Source organism: Capsicum annuum, chromosome 1, assembly GCF_002878395.1.
Source record: "Capsicum annuum cultivar UCD-10X-F1 chromosome 1, UCD10Xv1.1, whole genome shotgun sequence".
Classification (NCBI taxonomy): Eukaryota; Viridiplantae; Streptophyta; class Magnoliopsida; order Solanales; family Solanaceae; genus Capsicum; species Capsicum annuum.
In genome coordinates this window covers 138,227,991-138,251,100 of record NC_061111.1, presented here as the reverse complement: position 1 = coordinate 138,251,100, position 23,110 = coordinate 138,227,991, and the positions used below count along the sequence as shown (strand labels likewise).

The 23,110-nt window shown below is 31.6% G+C and overlaps 1 protein-coding gene across 1 annotated transcript; it reads left to right on the top strand.

Moving 5' to 3' along the window:
• Positions 1–6,055: 6,055 nt before the first annotated feature.
• On the top strand, positions 6,056–15,986 carry LOC107879840 (protein AGENET DOMAIN (AGD)-CONTAINING P1). The gene is made up of 4 exons (XM_016726782.2): positions 6,056–6,689; positions 13,863–14,342; positions 14,455–14,952; positions 15,068–15,986. Exons 1-4 carry the CDS (start codon positions 6,240–6,242, stop codon positions 15,545–15,547), a joined length of 1,908 nt encoding a protein of 635 aa, XP_016582268.1. The 5' UTR covers positions 6,056–6,239; the 3' UTR covers positions 15,548–15,986.
• The last annotated feature ends 7,124 nt before the right edge of the window (positions 15,987–23,110 follow it).

Sequence of the window (23,110 nt, the reverse complement as noted above, 5' to 3'; positions counted from 1 at the left end):
AAAATACAAATAGAAAGTCCTTTTGAACAATTCGTAAAAACAATTGATAATAATGATTATAGTTACAAAAATATAGACATAGAAGAAAATTTAGAAATAATAAATGATAGAATAAGTACAACAAAAAGAATAACTTATGAAAAACCAGAATCATCAATTTCATCAAAAAGAACAAGTTATGAAACAAGTTCAATAGTTAATTTAAATCAATATTACATAACAGGAACAATAAATGAAAAGGAATAATTAATACTCTTAAATACAGGATAAGAAGAAAATTATATAGCAAAATATCTAGTAAAAAATGAGGAAATAAAAATTGATAATGATATATGCTCAGATCTACCAAGAAGTTTAATAAATATTAAAAATATAGCAGAAAAAGAAATAATAATAGGAGTTAGAAAAATGAAAATAGAATTTGAAATAAAGGAAGAAATATAAAAAGCAGACATAATATTAGGAATTAAATGGCTAGAACAAGTAAAACCATACAATATAGAACATACACAATTATCTATAACATATAATAGAGAAAGATCATTCCTAAGAAGAGCTTTAACATGATATGAAAATATATGTATTAATGAAGATAGTAGTAGAAGGATATTACAGTAAATATTATACGCCTATGATAGATACAGGAGCAGAAGCTAATTTCTGTAGATATAATTGTTTACCAGAAAGTAAATGGGATAAATTAAAAACACCAATAATAGTTAAAGGATTTAATAATGAAGGAAGCTTAATTACTTATAAAGCTAAAAATGTAAAAACACAAGTATGGGATAAAATATTAACAATAGAAGAAATCTATAATTATGAGCTAACATCAAAAGATATACTTTTAGGAATGCTGTTTTTAGACAAATTATACCCACATATAATAACTAGAACAGATTGGTGGTTTACAACACCATGTAAACAGAAAGTAAGAGCAAAAAGAGTTATTAATAAAATAAGAAAGAAAACTGATTGGATAAAAGGAAGTGAAAAAATTACACAAAAATTGGAAAATATAAAAAATACTGAAGATACAATAGAACTGATCGTATTTTCAATAAATAAAAAGGAAATAACTATATTTTCAATAAATAAGATAGAAATAATTAAGAAAAAATTAGAACAATTATATAGTGAAGATCCATTAAAAAGATGAGAAAAACATAAAACCACTATAAAAATTGAATTAATAGATAAAAATAGCATAATAATCCAGATACCATTAACATATAATTTTGATGATTTAAAAGAATTTAAAATGCATATAGAAGAATTATTAGAAAAACAATATATACAAAAAAAGTAATAGTAAACAGAATAGCCCAGCATTTATAGTAAATAAACATAGTGAACAAAAAAGAGGAAAAAGTAGGATGGTTATTGATTACAGAAATTTAAATGCAAAAACAATGACTTATAATTACCCAATACCAAACAAGATATTAAAAATAAGGCAAATACAAGGATATAATTATTTTAGTAAATTTGATTGTAAATCAGGATTTTACCATTTAAAGTTAGAAGAAGAATCTAAGGAATTAACCGCATTTACGGTACCACAAGGATTTTATGAATGGAATGTACTACCATTTGGATATAAAAATGCACCAGGTAAATATCAACATTTTATGGATAATTATTTTAAACAATTACCTAATTGTATAGTATACATAGATGATACACTATTGTATACAAAAACTAAAGAAGAACATTTAAAATTATTAGAACAATTTACAAATATAATAGAAAAATCAGGAATAAGTTTAAGTGAGAAGAAAGCAGAAATTATGAAAAATCGGATAGAATTTTTAGGAATACAAATAGATAAAAGTAGAGTCAAAATGCAACAACACATAGTCCAAAAAATAATAAATTCAGAAGAAGAATTAGATACAAAAAAGAAATTACAATCATTTTTAGGATTAGTAAACCAAGTAAGAGAATATATTCCAAAATTAGCAGAAAACTTAAAATCATTATAGAAAAAATTTAAAAAGGATGTAGAGTACAGATATAATGAAGAAGACAAAAGACAAGTACAGAAAATAAAATTACTTTGTAAAGAGTTACCAAAATTACAATTTTCAGATGAAAATAAAAAATTTACATATATAGTAGAAGCTGATGCAAGTGAATATAGTTATGGAGGAGTACTCAAATATAGGTATAAAGAAGAAAAATTAGAACATCATTATAGATATTATTCAGGAACATTTAACGAGATAGAAATAAAATAGGAAATAAATAGAAAAGAATTATGTTCTTTATATAAATGTCTAGTAGCATTTGAACCATATATCGTGTATAACAAGTTTATTGTTATAACAGATAATACACAGGTACGATGATGGCTAACAAGAAAAATACAAAATTCAGTTACGACAAAGGAAATTCGGAGACTAGTATTAAATATACTGAATTTTACATTTACAATTGAAGTAATCAATACTAACAAAAATATCATTGCAGATTACTTATCAAGACAAAGCTACTCAAACTGATTTACCAATGGAAGAGGCTAATGCCAAAGATACCCAGACGGATTTATTGCTCCAAATGTTTAAACAAATGGAGTTATAACAAGAACGAGTTATTACACTAACTACTGAAGTTACAAATGTAAAAGTGCAAGTTGAGCACTATAAAAAACAAGATATTGTGCAGGAAGAGCACATTAAAAAACTAGACCTAGAAGGTGACGATGAGAAACAACTTAAAACTCAAATTACTGTCGAAACTTCAATTACAGCTGCAGGAACATCTAAAGGGAAAAATATAGTCACTCAAAATAGACCTGAAATACCAAAGAAAAAGAATTATAACCTTAGCCAAATATTTTCAAAACCATATACACCAAATATACAAAATTTAGAAGCATTTGCACCTCCCCAGATACATACCTATTCTGAATCACTTAACCAAGAAAAACAGACATACAATTATTCTTCTCGTAAATACATTGACAACATACACACTTTACAAACCTTATTAACTACCAAACATATTCAAAGTGAAGAGCTAGCCACACAACAAAGAGGATATATTACCCAAAAATGTCGAAATTACAATAAACTTATTGCCTTACCAGGAACAAGCCCAAATTTTACTAAATCAATGGAGAAGAGTTAGCAAGAATCCCAGAAATTCACAAAGAATTTATGACTTACAAGAGAATTACCAACGGACAATTATTCTATGTTTGATTTTATTCCGCACCAGCAGCAATATTATTTGACGAAATTAAACAGACTATTAATGTGATCAAAATGGTTATGACCAGAGATTATATTATTTTGGAAGAAATATGTGAACAGACCGAGATACCTAAAACTCAAATACCAGCATTTTACCGCAACAAAAGAGTATCAGAGTTACTTAATAATTATTCAAATAAAAAGCCAGTTTGGATATATAATTCAAGGAATCAAGCATTGATTTATTTAACTTGCAAAGAAGTTAGAGATCATGACATGGAAGAACTTAGAAAATGGGGATTAACACTCCTCAGACCAGAAGAACAACCATTAACGAGATCTATCAGTAAGGAAATTATTTCAAAAGAAGCTATGGATCAATTTTGCGAAAAAGTTGGCCAAAAATATAAAGACCACATATGCAGCAGGTGTAGTGGCAAGCACAACTTTATTCCAGATGTGATGCTACACTGACAAAAAATAAAGAAGATAACCCAAGCAGATACGGAAGAAAGAGATAAAGACAAAAGACATGTTAATAAATTTACTTTACGTAAAAGATTTTGATGTAAAGTCTTAGGCATTTAAAGTTTTTTTTGTTACTTAGTGCTTTATGTCAAAGTCTTCTTTTAAAAAGATGAAGACTTTTTTGTAAGTATTAATTAGTCTAGCCTAGACTAGTATAGGATTTGATTTTTCAAGTCATTTTTTAGGAAACATCATATGTAAATTTCAATTATAAATAGAAGAACCGAAGGCAGTGCAAAGGCAAGCCTTCATGTGTTGAAGCAAAAACCCTCTCTCTTATCCACAACAAATATTTTGCTTATTCCTATAAAAAGAATAGGTATATTTCAATGGAAAAATCTATGGAGGAACAAAACTTAGGATTATCAAACTTACCAGAACAAGTATATTTATTCAGTATTATGAATAGCTAAATTCATAATTCCTAACAATCATGATATAATAAGATAAGTTCATGTTAGTTACTTTATAGTATAATTATTCAAAGAATAGCATGTTAAGAAGTTTATTAGCAAAGTGAAAACGGAGAAAAATCCCTAAGAACTATGCAATCCTAAAGGTGAAACCAATAAGGCAAGAAGCCATGGTGGGGAATAGCCAGAGTTAAGGCGCTGTTTAAGGGAAAAGTATCTGGATTACCATGCTAATAGTGACCGACGAACATGTTATTTAAGAATGATCTAGTATATAGTAATCTAATATGATCATATTTTGTTATATGTATGATTGAAAGGAATATTTTGAAAATAGTAATTTTATGAAAAATGAATAATTATTTATCTGACGAAATGGTAGATAAATTTAAAATACTTATTTTGTATTCACTTAAGGATATAAAAGTAGTAGATATAAGAAAAATTATATTAGAAAAAGTATTTGGTAAATATTATATGACTAGAATAAATTACTTAGTATGCCTACCTAACTACTCTTACAAATACTTATCATGATAAATTACATATATCTAGAATTTTGGGAAAAAAATATGAGAAACATACAGTTAGTAGAAAAACAAATGAAAGAAAATTTAGACAAATACATGGAAACTAAAGATATAAAATATATAGAATTTCTTAATGAAAATATGCAAGAACTACTTAGACTAAAACAAACAACTGAAAAATATTATGAAAAAACGTTTAATCAAGCTTAAATGACAGATGATATTAAAATACTTGTTTTATATATACTTAGAGATATAGAAATCATAGACATAAAGAAAATAATATGAGAAAAATTACAAGATTATAAAGAGGAAGAATTATTAAACAGTATAGAAAACTTACGCATATATTATGAACATCAATACTATTTAGATTCAGATGGATATTATACAGACTAAAAATGTCAGAATATATTAAGAAAATTAGAGAAAACCAAGAAGACCTACATAAAGAAATTGATTATAGAAAACAAATTAGAGAAATAATGATAAATCTAATAGAAAAATTAAAATGGATAGACGAAACCTTGAAAAATTTAGAAAAAAACAAAGATAAAAGTTTAGATAGTTTAAAAAATTCATTAAAAAGAGAACAAAAAAAAAATATAGTAGTATTAATAACCTCAAACAAGATATTAAATATAGTATAAGTAGAATAGATTATTATACATTTACTTTAGAAGAATAAAATGGAAGAATAGATTATTATACATTTACTCTAAAATACTGGGAACAAAAAATGGAAGAAATAAGATTAACAGAAAACCTAATAAAAATGAATTTAATTGAATATTTTAAAACAAAAGATATAGAATATTTAGAATATCTTAAAAATAATATAGAGGACTTACAAAAACTAAGAGAAAAAGCTAAAGAATATCATAGCAAAACATTTAATCAACTACCATTTAATCACCCCTCAAAATATGAATATCAGTAAAATTGAATATATTAATAAAATTTATAAAAATAAAAAATACAAGAACGAAGAAAAACAGTTAATGAATATTATTACAAAACATTTAACAATTACATAAATTAATGAATATATCGTACGAAAAGAATAAATCATTAAAAGAAATCGAAACGCAACTACATAGTTTATACCAATAATATAAAAGATTACATAGTACTAACGAGGATCCTAGAATACTAGATAATTTAATTACAATAATCTCTAATTTAGAATATGAATTAATAAAATATCTTAAGTCAAGAAGATAAAAATGAAAAATATTTCAATCGCTAATATTCACAAAATACATTACATAGAAATAAATACTTATTACCCAATAATTATTTATTTCTTAGTAAAGTTACCGCGTCTAATCCGCACCCCTACAAACAAAAATGATAAATAAAGAAAGAAAAATCCATAAAATGTGCCAGTCCCTTTTTTTTTTCTTTTTTTTTTTAATTGGGGGCAGGGGATGGGGAAGGGGAAGGGGAAGAGGAATGGGGAGGACTAACCAGCTAAGCCACATTTCCAATTTTTCAGGCTGTCTCCCTCCTATTCCTTTTGCCTCCAACAATTTCCACTCACACTAACTCCTTCTCTTAGGGTTTTCCACATGCCACTGCGTACAACCCGACAATGCTTCAACAAAGGAGACGCCGTAGAAGTGCTGAAAACCAACCCTTTTAATATCTGGTTCCCCGCCACCGTACTCCGATCTACTCCATTTAAGAAAACCAGAAATAGTCAAATTTACGTTGAGTTCCAGACCATTTCTGAAGAGGTACGGCGGAGGGAGTACGTTAACATCAATGATGTACGTCCTGCACCTCCACCGGAGCTTCACAGGTACTTCAAGGTTGGTGACAATGTGGAGGTTCTTTACAAAGAAAAAGGATGGAGAAAAGGGAAGGTGGGTGATATCTTGGAGAATTATGTATATTTGGTTTCAGTTGATAGTGTAGAGGAAGAAATTGTTAAAGTGGAACAATGGGGTTTACGAGTTTATCGAGTCTGGGATGATGGTTCTTGGCTTCCTCCTCTTCAGCTCCATCAATTGCGCCTGGTACTCTTTCCTTTAGATTCTTAATTTTCTTTTAAAAGATGCATTACTTTAGTCCACTTTTGCTTAGGAGTTGGTCAATTTGATTTTGAATAAGTAAAAAGTAGCAAACAAATATGGCTGGAGAGAGTATTATATTGCATGTTGGATTTAGGAGTTCATGCATTCATTCTGGTTTCTGATGTCATTATTCTTAGATTAGTAGTTTGACTATATATATAAATTCAGATTAAATAGGGATATATATATATATATATACACACACACACACATAAGTGACTATATTTTAGTATTTTAGGTGGCTGCTTACCTTCTTCCTCCCGTTACCCTGCTTTCTCGCCCAAATTTGTTCTTTAAATAAAATGGGAGCTGTGGAACTGTTGGAAATGTTCCATGAACACATACAAAAATATACGAAGAACGCTTAATTATTTGAACAACTAATTAACACAGGATTAAAGGCTTGAAACATGCGCGAAATGCTTTTCTAAAACCGATATTTGCTTCCTCTCCTCAACGAGATTAATATGAGATTAAACGCAAATAGTTTTAGTGGATATGACAAAGCCTTTAGATTTCTGCACCAAGCAAATAGTAAAGATAATCGTATTGGAAAGCAAGAACTCTAATACTTGATCTTTTGTGGGAGGAAAAAGTTATTTATAAGGTTGAGAAGAAAGAAAAGTTGTTTTTTGCAAAACAACACTAGAAGAGTTTCTATAATTTAACTTTTAACCAACCCACCCTTTCAAAAGAGACACTCCCTTTCAATAAAAGAGATATCCTTTTATAAGAGACATACTCTCTCAATAAAAGACATATCCTTTCAGTAAAAGTCACACCATAACTCTTTATCAAAACCTTTTTAATTAATTTATTTTAAACAAAAAATTCAACAGTCCCCCACTTGTTTAAATATAAATCAGGACAAATGGATCAAGTCATGTTCACGCATAAAGTAATGCATCTTTAGATTTGAACAGTACCTTAGTGCAATGCCACAAGACGAAATCAAAATTTCATGTAGCATAATAGCTTTGAACGTGTTATTCCTTGTGATAACGTCGGTGACACTACATGCATAAACATTTCATTCTTGCTTTCCACTCAACATACTTAGCAATTTTTTGGTCATGTGCTAGCCAAGATTCATGAACATTTATGAGAGCAATTCCTACTCTCAATCGAAGCGGCATCAATTCTATGTTCATATCGGTGAAGTTCCTTCAGTGTCTGTCATATTTGAGACACTTTTTCCTTGAAATGAACCTCATTAAGGGGTCGTTTGGTAGAGTGTGTTAAAAAATCTAATGCATGCATTACTCTTGTGTACAAGTAATACCTTGTTTGGTATCTTTTTTTAGCCTATGTATAACTAATGCTTTCATTTGTTACACATCCTATTGTGTATTAAGCAATGTATTACTAATACCACCAATATTCAATGTATTAGTAATACAAAGGATTTTAATACATGTATTAGCTTATTAAATGACAAAATTGCCCCTCAAATTCCTACTAAAATATTCACCCCAAGCCATTTTCCATGGTACTGCATCTTCATCTTCGTTCTAAAATATTTCCCCCAAGCCATTTTCACCATTACCTGCATTGCTTTCCATGGTAATACAACAACTTAAAACAACCTCTCTCTTTTTATATTATCAAAGAAGAATTGTGTGAGTTACTTCATCTTCGTTCTAAAATATTTCCCCCAAGCCATTTTACCCAGTACCTGCATTTCTTTCCATGGTAATACAACAACTTAAAATAGCCTCTCTCGTTTTATATTATCAAAGAAGAATTATGAGTAATAGTAATGTAGACAGATGACTAGAATAGTGAATTAGGTGCGGTAGTAGCAGCGTGCAACTTATTATCACACTATATTTTCTTCTTCCTTCTCGTTAATTGGATTACTCTTCTCTTTTAAAATTGGATATTTAGTTATTGGGTATGAATTTGAAATTGAATTCTTTGTTTTTAGAGGTTATGAATTTGGGTAATAAGGGTTTAGGTTTGAAGTTTTGGATTTGCTTGAATTGGTAAAGGGTTGAATGTTAGGCTCTCAATTGCTTTAAAAAAAAAATCAGACCAAAAAGGTTAAAAGGATATTTTTGTCAATAAATATTTTTTTTATAAAAATTATACAATATATATATTTCTAATACATCAAACCAAACACTGTATAAAAAATAATGTCAGCATAACGTATACAAGCACAACTAATACCAACATTACTGATGCAAGCATTACTAATACATCTTATTCAGCATTATTCTTATACACTCTACCAAACGACCCCTAAGAGTATTAGAACTCAACCCTCCAAACTTTGACAACCAGTACTAGTATATCTCTTACTTATGTACTGAAACATCTACGAATCAATAACTTCTTGTTACCCTTTGAACCCATAAATATTCATTTCATAGTGCTAGGTAGAGTTGCCATTATCGATGGACCTAATTAAGGAGTTTTTATGGAATCATACTTGAAGATGTATTCAACAACTTCCTTTTAATAGGTTTAGTAAATAGATTAGTCAAACACTTACTCCGCCAACATGATAGAAGTCATTCCATCTTGAATTAACTTTCTCACATAATCATGTCAAAAAACTTATGCGTTTTGACTTCTCATTATATAATCTCTATATGCTCGAGCTAGAGCGGCATGACTATCACAAAATTGAGCTCATATTTTCTAAAATCAATGGATTCTGATTTTCTTGATTTCAAGAAATTGTACCTCCTCACAAGGTAAGTATCCATCATGTGGTAAATTTTTATTTTTTTTTGAGAAAAGACAAAGACACTACTAAAGTTGTCCCAAATTTTCAAAAAAACACTTTAAATTTACGGGGGTCCTATTACCCCTTCAAAACTTACAAACGCCATCATAAATACTCTATTCTGACCCCACATGACATGAAGAGTGTACTTCACTCTCCAATAGAGCGTGAAACAAGTAAAAATTTAGATTTTCTAAAAAAATATCAGTATTTGTTTGGTTAAAAATGCTTTTTAATTACTTTATTTATTTTAGTTTATTTTTCAATTCTTTTTTTCTCTTATCTTCTTCATCTAACTCACCATTTCCCTTCATTTTTTCAATTTCTGTTTGCTACTCTTTTTCCTGTCATTTCTTTCTCCTGATTTTTCAAGTTCTTTCACCTTGAGTTTATAATCGATCTATTACTGTACATCTAATGTTTTTCTTTTGATTTCTGTTACGAAACAATGATTTTTTTGTTAAGAAAAATAGAAGATTTAATTTTAATAAAATTCGATGCCACATAATTATATTTGACTTTTAAATTTTAATTTGATTATAATCTAATAGTGATTTAGCATTAATTGTAATGACAGGGATGATTAGAACAATATCGATACAAAGAAAAAAAGATTTCAAGCTTATATTTCTCAACTTACCTTTATCTTAGCTTTCTATCTAAACAAAAAATAAAATAATTAATAATAAAATGATTAGAGCTATTTAGAAGAGACAAAATAAAATAAAATAAGAGGGGTTAAGAAGGAGGTGGCTAAAGCTAAATATTTATCAATGGTGAAATGTAGAAAGTAATGGAGGTTCATGGAGGAGAAGAATGGAGGAGAGAGAAATACAAAAAGAAAAAGGAAAAGGAAAAAATAAAGTAAGAAAAATATAATAAAAATAAAATAAAATGAATTGACACGCTACAAGTAGTCATTGGTGCGTGATTGCATTTCTTTTTTTCAGCTGATGTTGGTTGGAAAATAGGATACTTATTTCTCTTTAAAATTGTTGAATGGGGTAATAGGATGCCCGCAAACTTTAAGTGTCTACTTGCCAATCTAAGAAAATTTTAGTGGGTATTTTATGTATTTACTTTTTTTTTTTTCACATTTTCGATACCAATTTGTATTAATATATCCTTATATTAAACTCAGAGTTACTCAAATCTTTAGTTCGCTGAAGAAAACGAAAACTCAACTACTGGCCCTTCCAATAGCGCTTGCTTACACATGTTAAACTATAATTCTTTCATCATTTTTAGTTAATTCGATCTTGCACCAAATAGGGTATATATTGACCTCTTTAATGTTAAGTGACTAATTAAGTTATTTAGCACTTGCACTCAAGGGTGTGACCTAGTGGTTCAATGAAGTTGAGATGAACGCCATGAGGTCTCAGGTTCAATTCTCAGCAGAGACAAACACTAGATGTTTTCTTCTCATCTGTTCTAGCCTTTGTGGACAGAGTTACTTGGTACCTGTTGTTGGTGGGAGGTGACAAGTATCCCGTGGATTTAGTCGAGGTGTGCGCAAGTTAGCCCGGACACCATGGTTATCAAAAAAAAATATTTAGCACTTTCTCAAAGTAATGAGATTAACTCAATAGTCACCCCCACTATTTTGGTTAATCTTGATACCCAACATAGTATGAATTTCTTCAAGGTCCTCCATCTAAAATGTGTAATAAAATCTCTTATGATTTTTTTTCGATCAACATATCGATAAATTATCACACAAAATGACAATATTCATTAAGAATTCTAAAGTGAAGACATCAAATTGTGTTCTTCAAATATATGTTAAATAATTTTAAGTCTAATATTGACTTCTAATCACATGGTAAACGTCCCCACACTTTAAACATATCCAGATTTTTTCATATCACATACTTGTAAATAATGCAATTTTTTATCTCATCTTTCAATTGAAAGTTATTTAACATATGATCTTTATGCAAGAATAACATATCACAATGATCACACAAGAAAATATTATTTCTAATTATCATGCATATATCAAAACCATCACAGATATCAGTTACTCTAATATTTATGAAATAAATTCACAAAAGTAAGAACCTTACAAATAAATAATAAGTAAGGTTAAGAGAGTAGAAATCGATTTTATCATACTCCATCCGTACTTTGACTATCACTTTTACCGTATCAAATATCAAAATCCATCATCTCTGAAAGAAACCTCGAAAATCTTTTTATAGTCCAAACATTTTTTAATCACCTCTGAATTTTTCGTGGACCACAAACTGCAGTGACTTTTATTTAACTTCTCCAACGCACCCGTTGCCAATCGATGTCCATCTCTCTTGATAATTTCCACTCGTATGTGGACTTTTATAAGACTGACCCTTGAAATATTAGTCTGTGTGCACAAGACTTCTTCATCCAACAAATTGTTGTACTATATTCAGTAGTACTCAGATAGTATTATTATTATCGGGCCAAGGTCTTGTGTGCAACCTAGAACAACAATCACCATGCCGAAAAGCACCGATCCTAAAGTAGAAATGGAACTACATTGTGTCCTCCTTCATGGTAAACAATACCTAAAGGACAACAATGTTGCTTTATTTTTTTATTTTTTTTTAACTCTTTCACATCGCAAAAGACACTATGGGCTGCCGTCTTGGATTTAATGCCAAAGACACTTGCACTTCTGTCTCTTTTAAGAGCATATGGGACTAGTGCTTTTGTCTTTTCCGCTAAATCATATCAATTGCATTAGCAATTCAGTACTTCATTTTGGTGATGAAATTTCAAGTCCTTGGACTTTTATATGTGTCAATCAATAGGGTGGAGATCAATTGCCCAGACAATAATTAATAAACCTTTGAACCAACTTCGTCAAATAGCCAACCTTAACCATAATTTACTTTCCTTTTTTTCAATCACAGTCATTCTTTTCCGTAACAAAATATCGTTTTTAGATTGTTGGAAAATATGTTCCATGAACACATACAAAAATATACGAAGAAGAATACAAAGATGAAGGCTTAATTATTTGAACAACTAATTAACACAGGATTAAAGGCTTGAAACACGCTCAAAACGTTTTCCTAAAACCCATATTCACTCACTTTCCTCAATGAGATTGCTATGGGATTCTACGCAAATAGTTTTAGTTGATATGACAAACCGTTGGATTTCTACACCAAGCAAATAGTGAAGATAATTTTATTGTAAAGCGAGAACTCTAATACTTTATTTTTTATGGAGAAGAAAAAGTTATTTATAGAGAGTTGAGAAGAAAAAAAATTTTTTTTTTTTTTTTTGCAAAACACTTGAAGAGTTTACATAGTTAAACTTTTAACCGACACACCCTTTCAATAAAAGGCATATCCTTTCATGAGAGACATGCTCACTTAATAAAAGACATCCTTCAATAAAAGTCAAAAGACAACTCTTCATTCAAAACCTTTTTAATTAATTTATTATAAACAAAAAATCCAACAGGAACTTGTATTTTCCAGATGAATTTGTGGTAGAAGATTTAATCTTTATCATCCCTTCTTGGGTTGTTATTACTGTTTTATTCCTTGATTCTTGGCTTTCCCGAGGATTATGCTGTTGGTATTCGAGAGAGTGGAAGTTTAAGTTTTGTATTTTTATTTTCTCTCCTCTTTTTCAGTATGATACGCTTAGCATATGAAGGGATGTGTAGCTGACAATTCTATTGATGTTCTTTTTCTTTCAATTGGATTTGGACTGAAAGCCTTGCATTGTGATCCTATTGTAACGGATATTTAGGTGACAATCTCTTTATTGATCTGATGGTTTGACAGAAAAGCAAGTGGAAGAAAAATCATTTTGGCATTCATGCAGAAATAATACAGTTCTAATGGCTGTGTTTTTCTCTCTTTCATTCCTTGACCATCTTTATTCCTAGGAAAATGTTATGGTGAAATATATCTGAGAAGAATCAGATCCGCCTCTTGTTATTTGCATATGCATATGTTAATGAACCCTTAGCATTGGGCACACTTTTTTCCCAAGTTTAATGTGTCAGGGGAAATTGAGTTGGCATATCTACCTGTAAATTTCTCTCCTTACACTCCTTATATCTAAAATTTTTCTCCTATTACACCTTTTTTAAATAAATAAACAACAAAAAAAGAAATATAGTTGAGAATGCTTTCCTTCTATTACGCTTATTTGGCATTTGCTCATAATTATACAGGAAAACTGTAACAGGCCATACATTATTTATAGGGCACTTTGCTGAATATTCAGTCGGTGGAACATATATTTCCTGTATACTATCTAGTTAAAATTCTTTTGGTGTATCCTAGTTTAAATTTCCTCTCTTTTCATGTGTACTATCTAGTTAAAATTATTGCTATGCAGAAACTTACCAAAAACACAAAATAATTGTAATGCAGAAGAACATACCGGAGGTAGACCTGAAGTCAAGAGGGGTCAAACTCAGGATAAAGTGTAGCCAATCTTGGAAGGAAAAATTTAGCGAAGGGATGTCTGTGGAGGTGAAAGGTGATAAAAAAGGTTGCTATGGTTCATGGCATATTGCGGCTATTGTCAAATCTGTTGGCTATGACAAATTTTTGGTTGAATACCAGAAATTGAAAACCGTGAACGGTTCTCAATTTCTCAAAGAAGAGGTTGGTGCTTCATGCATCAGACCATGTCCACCTGAAATCCAATCATTTCATCCATTTGAACATCTTGATAGGGTAGATGCTTGGTTCAATGATGGATGGTGGGAAGGTCATATAACAGAAGTTCTTGGTGGATTGAAGTATGTAGTTTGCTTGATGACCACAGAGGAAGAATTGGTGTTTGAGCATTCTATGTTGAGGCCTCATCAAGAGTGGGTCAAAGAGAAATGGGTTACTTCTAGAGAGGTACGTTCCTCTTCTTTCTTCCTCGTTCTTGTTGGCTTTTTCCCTCGAGGATACATAACAATCTTCTTTTCCTTTTTACACCCTCCTTCTCTGTTGGCTCAATATCTTAAAGTATGATATGAGAAGAAGTTCATCTGACATGACATTGAAGTCGAAGGAGCTGAAAATCAGGATAAAGTGTAGTGGTAGGATTACATCGGAGCCGAAGTTCAGCAAAGGGATGAGGGTAGAAGTGAAAAGTGATGAAGAAGGATACCAGGGTTCCTGGTACACCGCAGTTATTGTCGAATCCATTGGTCAGCATAATTTTCTGGTGGAATACCTGACACTAAGAACTGAGGATGAATCTGAGCCCCTTAAAGAAAAGGCAGATGCGTCTGACATTAGGCCCTGCCCCCCTGTAATTCAAAGAGTTGACAGATTTAAAATGCTTGAAGAAGTTGACGCATGGTATAATGATGGATGGTGGGTTGGTCTTATATGCAAAATCCTTGACGGCTTAAAGTACATGGTTTATTTTTGGACGACAAATGAGGAGCTGGTGTTTGACCATTTCACTTTGAGACCCCATCAAGAGTGGATAAATGGAAAATGGGTCATTGCCTTCATGGTATGACAACCTTATTTTTTGAAAATTGCTATTTCGTTTATTCTTCAAAAGCTTCATCTGTATAAGGTTGAGATTATTTGCTTTCTCATTCCTATACGATTCACGTCACATGCAGAAAAAATCTAAACTCCAACTGAAGCCCAAACTTGAAAATTTCAAGGGACAGGATGGTAGATTATCCAGGCATACAATTTTTTGTGTTGGAGCAAAGGTGGAGGTGAAGAGCAATGAAGAAGGTTACCAGGGTTCATGGTACCCTGCTACGATTGTGAGATCTTTACGAAATGGGAAGTATCTGCTAAGATACCAGACTCTAGAGACTGATGATGAAACGGACCTCCTAACTGAAGAAGCAGATGCTCTTTCTATAAGGCCTTCTCCCCCGGTAATCCAACAAGCTGACCAATTCAGGCCACTTGATGAAGTTGACGCTTGGTATAATGGTGGTTGGTGGGCTGGTCAAGTGTGCAAAGTCCTCGAAGGTTCAAATTATACAGTCTACTTTCGAACGGCAAATGAGATCGTGGAATTTCAGCATTCTGATTTGAGACCCCATCAGAACTGGCTAGATGGAGAATGGATTGCTTTCAAGTAGCTAACTTAGTTTGTGATGTCATTAGCATAGAGCTGCTGATTGATGATCTTGCTCTCATGCTTTGGTCAAGCAGTAAAAAAGCAATATGTGGTGTTAGGCGCACATCACTGGTTCGAACTGTACTGCAGTCAAAGGTCAAGAAGTTAAGAGGGGTTGGAGTCTCTTCTATTTCTTTCTTCGTATATCATGTTCTGGTTAAAGCGTGGTGATATTTACCGACTTGAATGGTTAGCAGAAGCTCCTCGAAGATCTTGCACTTGGTCATTTGATGTGCATTCAGTTTAGAAAAAACAGTGAAACATGCTCAAGATGCTGATTTGTATATAGTATTAGGTTCATCATTTGACATGTACATGAATAGTATGATCGAGGAACTTGAAAGAGCTAAACCGTCCTTACGGAACTATTATGACACGTATATACAAGCCTATTTAGTAAATTTGCTTGCATTTTTTTTTTTTTATATAAAAAAAGATTAATTAGCTCAAGATTTATTGTAAATGAAGGGTGTGTTTGATACGAAGGTTTTGGTTTATGTTTTGATTGGCTTAAAGGTTTTGAAAAATATTTTTTAAATCGACTTATTTTTCTCAAATCTAATGAAAATGCCTTTCCTTCAAAAAGTAAGGAAAACATTTTTCAAAGGCCAAACCCATCGGTAGCCTCTTAAACTTGGCACCATCTTTCACTTAGGCACCTTAACTGGACTATGTTTATTTTAAACACCTCAAGTAGATAAAAGTGTCTTACTTTGACACTTTTTGCCCTGTTGGCAAAGTGCGTGTTTCACACGCTGCAGAGGCGCGTCCAAGCCTCATTTTTTGCTGATTGGGCATAAAAATCAGCCCCTAACGGTTATATCTCTTTTCCACTATTTACTGATTGGGCATAAAAATCAGCCCCCAACGGTTATATCTCTCTTTCTACTATTTATATTAAATTCTTCTTCATTCCACTGTCCAAAGATAACCCTAATTTCTCAAATTTCTTCATTCTTTTCAACTTCCTTAAATTAATTTTAGATTTTATTTTGAACGGAAAATTTATTCTTCAATTTCTCAAAAGTTAAATCTTTTTCTAAATTTTCTCGAATTATATTGGATAATGTCGAGCTCGTTGTTCATAATCTATTCTGAAAATGATTACCGCTGTTGTAAATGTGGTCATCAAGCATTACTGAATACTTACTTCTTGGACTCAACAAAATCCAGGTCGTCGATTTTTTACTTGTAAACTTTCAAAGTAATGTTTTTGACTTCTTAATTAAATTAGTTGATTAATTATGATTTCGTCATCGATTTTGTAATTGATTTTGTAGAAATTGGGCGGCTGTGATTATTTTCATTGGTATGAAGAACGACACCCTTCACAATCAAATAGGGTGATTTGAGGTTTGTTGAAAAAAGTGAAGGCGTTTGAAGAAAATCAAAATCGAGTAAGAAGATTATATATTATTGGTGTTATTGCCACTGCTTTGCTGTTGTTGGGAATATGGATGTTGAAACCTAATTGCTGAAGTTTTGCGTTGAACTCATTTTACTGATATTGATGCTAATTGCATAAGTTTTGCGTTGAACTCATTCAACTGATTCAACTGGTATTGATGTTATAAATTGGCCGTTTAGGTGTATAGCTGTGATGTGCATTAGGACTTGTAAGGTGTAGTTTGTTGATGTAATGTTGGCCTTGTAATATTTTTTTACAGGTTTAGTTTTGTTGATGTAATGTTGGCCTTGTATTTCTTACATTTGCTGAAATAAAATGTTTATCGTTAATTTTTTATCAACATTTATAATAACTGTCAAAGAAAACAAGCAACAACAACTTAATACAGCTCAAAGCAACACCAACAACTTCACAAAGCAACACCAACAATAACTTCATAACTATGCTCCATTTTGAGCTCAAAGTCACAGTAATGTGCATACAAAACATGCTTCAAACAACCCAATTGTTTACTGCATACGCTTGCATATTTAACCTACTATACACTACCAGATTTAAACTACCGAATTGTTTGGTACAGTATGTTACACAATAAAAACACAAAACACCATCAAAATATACTACTTCTTCTTCTTTTTATTTGTCATTTGCTGCAATTGATTGGTGGTGACAACATCTTTACTTTTCCATTTCAAGCCTCTTGGCTTATAACCAAGATCAACACCTTTAGAACTTGCATCCTTGTAAGTTGTACCGCTTTGTAGGATCCTTTGGCTTGATGTCCCCGGCTGTTTTTTTTTTTTTAAAGAAGGAACAATAATTAATATATATGTACTTTCTTGTTAAAAAATCAATGTTTGAGTTAACTTATATTCAATATTTGGGTTCCCCTTGGACTTGTGTAGATTCCAAATTCAGCATTCTTTGACCTTTTAGATCCACCACAATCAACATTTATTGTTGTTTCAACTCTACCTCTCTTGTGCCCAACAGTTTTTCTATTTCTAGGAGGTAGTTGGCTTTTTATTCCTTCTGTAACAGGGATCCTAGTATCACCACAAGATGTAGATGTTGCAGCTGCTTTAAACCTCCTAACTCTGCTTGTATCAGCACAAACTGTTGTTGAAGTTGCAGCTTGACTTGAGCTTGTTGGTGCAAACTTACTTGATCTGCATTTTGCTGATTTTTTTGAGGTTGAAGGTGCAGGTTGGCTTGAGCTTTTAGGATGGCAACTTGCTTATGAACTATGACCACTAGGCTGGAACCCTTGGCTAGGAACTTGTTCATTTGGATCAGGAATCTATAAACACATACACAACAGTTAAATCAATATGAAATCAACTTCTAAAATTAAATTAAAAATCATTGTTTTACCTTACAATATTTTTTGTTATGGCCTTGTTGATGATACTTGGAACATGTTATTTTCACCCTTTGTTTTGACAGCTTTCCATATTTCTTCTTTGGTTCACCTTTACCTCTTCTTCTATTTCTTGCAGGTCTGCCAGACATTTTCTTAGGCTCAGAAGGCTCAATCTTTGGATTGTTTGTCTCAGGCCACATCTTCATAGTGGAGATTGATTGTATAAAGTGACTGTAAGCCTTTATGAAGGTTTCCTTTTTATACCAATGCTCTACATAAGGTTCAGGCTCCTGTTCAACATGATACAAAGCACAAATAGCATGTTGGCAAGGAATGCCTCTTAACTGTCAAGTTCTACAACTACAAATCCTATTACTCAAGTCCACTGTATACCTAAACTCCCCTTCTCCAATTTCAAATCCAACATCAGCATTCCAAAGAACCTTGCAAGCCCTAGTCTTTTTCTTATTCTCCTCCAATATAAGTCTAGTCATAGGTGCAATATCACATATTCAAGTATTGGCAAACTTAATCATATCCACAGTTCTAGTCATGATTTTTCTCATAATGTCCTCCAACATGGTAATGATAGATTTGTTTCTAGGAACTAAGATCCATGAGTTAAAGGTCTCACACATGTTATGTTTAACAGCATCACACTTACAATCTTCTTTAAAGAATGCCCTAACCCATGACTGCCTAGGATAATGCAATAAATCACCAATAATCCCCTTACCTTGGATACCAAGTTGGCTCATGTAATCAAGTTTCTCTTTGAACTTCACTTCAAAGCTTGTCTTTGAGCATTTTCAGAACTATTTTCTCCTTCCTTCTCCCTTCCACTGTTGACTCCAATTGGACCAAATATGTCTAGCATATTTTCTTACTTCAGCATTTGGTAGCAAGTCAAAAATAGCAGCAAGAAAGCCCTACATACAGAAAACAGTTAAAGTACTAGATAGAGAAATCAAGTATTTCAATTATTGACAGTTAAAAAAATAAAAAAATTACCTTTTGCATATCAGCCATCACTAAACCTGCTCCAGTAACCAACTGTAGATCATCTTTCAAATACTTGATAAAAAAAATTCAACTATGCTTAGTTTTCTTGTCCACAACAACCCAGGCTATAGGAAACATTTGATTGTTACCATTCTTCCCAACTGCTACTAGAAGTTCACCCTTACAAGCACCCTTTAAGAAACATCCATCAAATCCTATAATTCTTATACATCCTTCCAACTACCCTTTCTTCACTGCGTCAAGACACACATAGAAATACACAAATAAATTTTTACCACGGACAGTTTCTGTATCCATTCTCAGCGAAACAGAACTACCAGGATTGGTTTATTTTATCATCTCACATAATCACATAATATTGCAAAATCCAAGTTTCAGTCCCCCATGAACTCTCTTAGAACCTGTAATCTAGCCTTATAACATATTTTTATACCCACATATAATTTTAATTTTTCTCTGCACAGTTCTTGTATTTTTCAAATCCTCAAAGATGGTTGTTTAATTATGGCATCTCTAAATCTGTCAGCAATAAATTTAGTTATGCATATCTTGTTCTTGTTTGATGTTGTGCACTTATGCACTGGATTATAATTTTTAATCATGAAATTACCAGAATCTCTATCAATTGCACCATAACACAACCAACTGTATTTTGGCTTAAATTTGCACTTAGCCCTCACTCTATGAGTCTCATTAAGTTTTAAAACAATTTGAACTCTGTTTTGTACTGCATATCTCCCCAATGTTTTTCTAAATTCCTTAGGACCATTAAAAATCATCCCAAGTTCAAAAATAACAACACCACAGTCATCATCAAATCTGATTTTACTACTTCTTCTCCTTGGTAAGTCAGCACCTACAACAACATCCTCATCTACCAAATCAGTGCTATCAATACTATCACAGTCTGAACTATCAATGAACTCTTCATCACCTCCTAACCTACCCATGTATTTGTCTTTTTTTTTTTTTTTCTGAAAATGTCCTAAAAACCTTTGTCAATACCAGCTTCACCTACAGGTATTTCTTCTCTAGCTTTTTTTTTAGATTTATTTTTCTTCTATTTTCAGCCCTAAAGGCTCTCAACTCTTCACCAATGTCTGAACCATCCTCATCAGGGATTTCAACATCTAAATCAGTACTGGGCATATCTGATTCAATACCATTCAGATCTTCATCAAGACCCCTACCCTCATTACCATCACTGCCCATATTATCTTCATCATACACGCGGGTGGTCCTTCTAAAAGAAGAGAAGACTTTGACACAACCTCAATATCTTCATCAATGACATGAAGAAGAAACACATCAAGCTCATCACTATCTTTCAAGTCCTTCACAAAGTCTAGTAACTCCCAATCAAAATTAATTGGAACTAACTCTTCACCAAATGCATGTTGACAACAGAACCCCTCAATATTTGAATACCCAAGATCTTTGGCGTAGGAAAGAAACTCAAAAAGACTATAGTGATCTTTATCAATAGCAATAACAAAGACATCAACCTCACCTTTTTAACTAAGCTTAGGGCCGGCTATATAGTTGTTCATATATTTCCTTAACAGCCCCCAGAATATTCTCAATAAAAGAAAATACCCAAAATACCCTTGAACAAGAAAAGTACCAAAATAACCTTGTATTTATAGTGAAATCTGAAAAATAACACATAAATTAGTCAAATCCTAAAAAAAACCCACACAAAATCCTAAATTTGTCACTGAAATCCTTAAAAGAACCCTAATAACAAAATTCAGCAAAAACACTACAAATTGTTGGGGTAAAATATCCATACAGTAAGGCAAATATAAAAAAATATAGAACAACTTTAGTTGTACCTCAAATTTCTTCAATTTCGTCAATTTTTTTTGAAAAATCTTCAATTTCGTTGATGAACATTAATCAACATTTCATCGCATGCATTGTACCTACAAAAAATAGCATTCTTAGCTAGATCTCTCTACGAATCAACGAAAATTGAATCAAAAGTAAAAAAAATTACTGAAGCTCTGAAATCGGGTTTGAGAAATGAAATGGAAATGGAAATTTTGTGGGATTTTACCCCTTAAATATTGATATGCTGATGTGTAAAGTAGTTTCCTCTGTGGCACATTTTAAATGGCTTATAAAATCCACGTGGATCGTTTGACCCACACGCGCCTTAGCTTAGTTTTAATAAGGGCAAAATGTGTCAAAGTAAGACACTTTTATCTACTTGAGGTGTTTAAAATGAACATAGTCCAGTTAAGGTGCCTAAGTGAAAGATGGTGCCAAGTTTAGGAGGCCACCAATGGGTTTGGCCTTTTTCAAAACTCTTTTCAATCTCATTCTTCAAGTTAAAATGTTTATACAATTCTCAAAATTATTCATCCATACCCCAATCCCCCACCTCACCCCACCCCCTACCACCCCTATCCAAAAATAAATATTTTAACTTTTTTCTTACCTCATGCCCCTACCAAACCCCTACTCTTCCCTTCCAAAAAAAAAACATTTAAATTTTTTTTAAAAAATTTAAACTTTTTCTTACCCCTCCTTTTTACCCGAACTTCTCACCCTAACAATCCCCTCCTCCCTAAAAAAATATTAATTTATTTGTTGAAAAAAATTTAAGTTTTTCTTTATACCACCCTCACTCCCCAAATCCGATCCCCACATCCTACCACCCTCATTCAAAAAAAATTATTTCAATATTTTTTTACCTCATCCCCTAATCTGGAACTCAAACCCCTACTCCTTTTAAAAAAACATATTTAATTTTTTTTTTTAAAAAATTCAAATTTCTTTCTTCCCCCCACTAGCCGATCCTACCCCCACCCTCCACCTACCCACCCCCCCCCCCCCCAAAAAAAAAATTAAATTAATTTATTATTAAAAATTAAATTTTTTTCCTTACCCTAACCTTACTATCTATTTTGACAACCTTAACTCCCACCTACCAACCCCTTTCCCTAAAAAAGATTTTTTTTTTTTTTTTTTTAAAAATTCTAAACTTTTTCCTTATCCAACCCTTCTTAACCTATTCGTTCTTATTGTTTTTGTTAAATACATACAAATATTTTTAGAAAATATATACTTACGCATATTGCATAACGAACACAAGAATATACATAAGAAATAACTTATTTTTTTAGAAAATATTTTTCCTCCTTCATATCAAACGCACCCTAAAAAAAGTCAAAAATAACTTTCTAAAATATATTTTTACTATTTAGCTAAACACTAAAATATATTTTTTAAAAAATATTTTTATCCACCAACCAAATATTAGAAAATATTTTTTAAAAAGTACTTTTTTATCCAAAAACCAAAAATAAGAAAACAATTAAGAAATCAACTTATTTTTTCAGAAAAATAATTTTTTAAAAAATATTTTTCATGAAAAATATTTTCCTTCATACCAAACACACCGGAATTCTTTTAACTTTATTCGAATTATTTACCGCAGAAAAATGTATCATACCATTGTGTTCTGGAATTCTATATTTTATGATCCAACAGAGGGCGTACCACCACTTTCAGTAGGTTGTTCTACAAAAAGATGATCAACAGAACGCGTACAACCACTTCAAAAGGCTGTTGTACATAAACCTACATGAATTGTACTAAACGCATGTATTACAATTAAATTGCGGCCCCACGACTCCTTTTTCGGTGGCCCCTGCATGCCTCTTTATTTTTTTTGGAACAGGACACTTCGCATCAATTTTCAGTTATTCTTTATATCTTAGGAG

Coding starts and splice junctions, on each gene's coding strand:
- LOC107879840 (XM_016726782.2), top strand. CDS start 6,240: ATGCCACTGCGTACAACCCGACAATGCTTCAACAAAGGAGACGCCGTA. Junction 6,690..13,862: donor AGCTCCATCAATTGCGCCTG/GTACTCTTTCCT, acceptor ATTGTAATGCAG/AAGAACATACCGGAGGTAGA. Junction 14,343..14,454: donor AATGGGTTACTTCTAGAGAG/GTACGTTCCTCT, acceptor AATATCTTAAAG/TATGATATGAGAAGAAGTTC.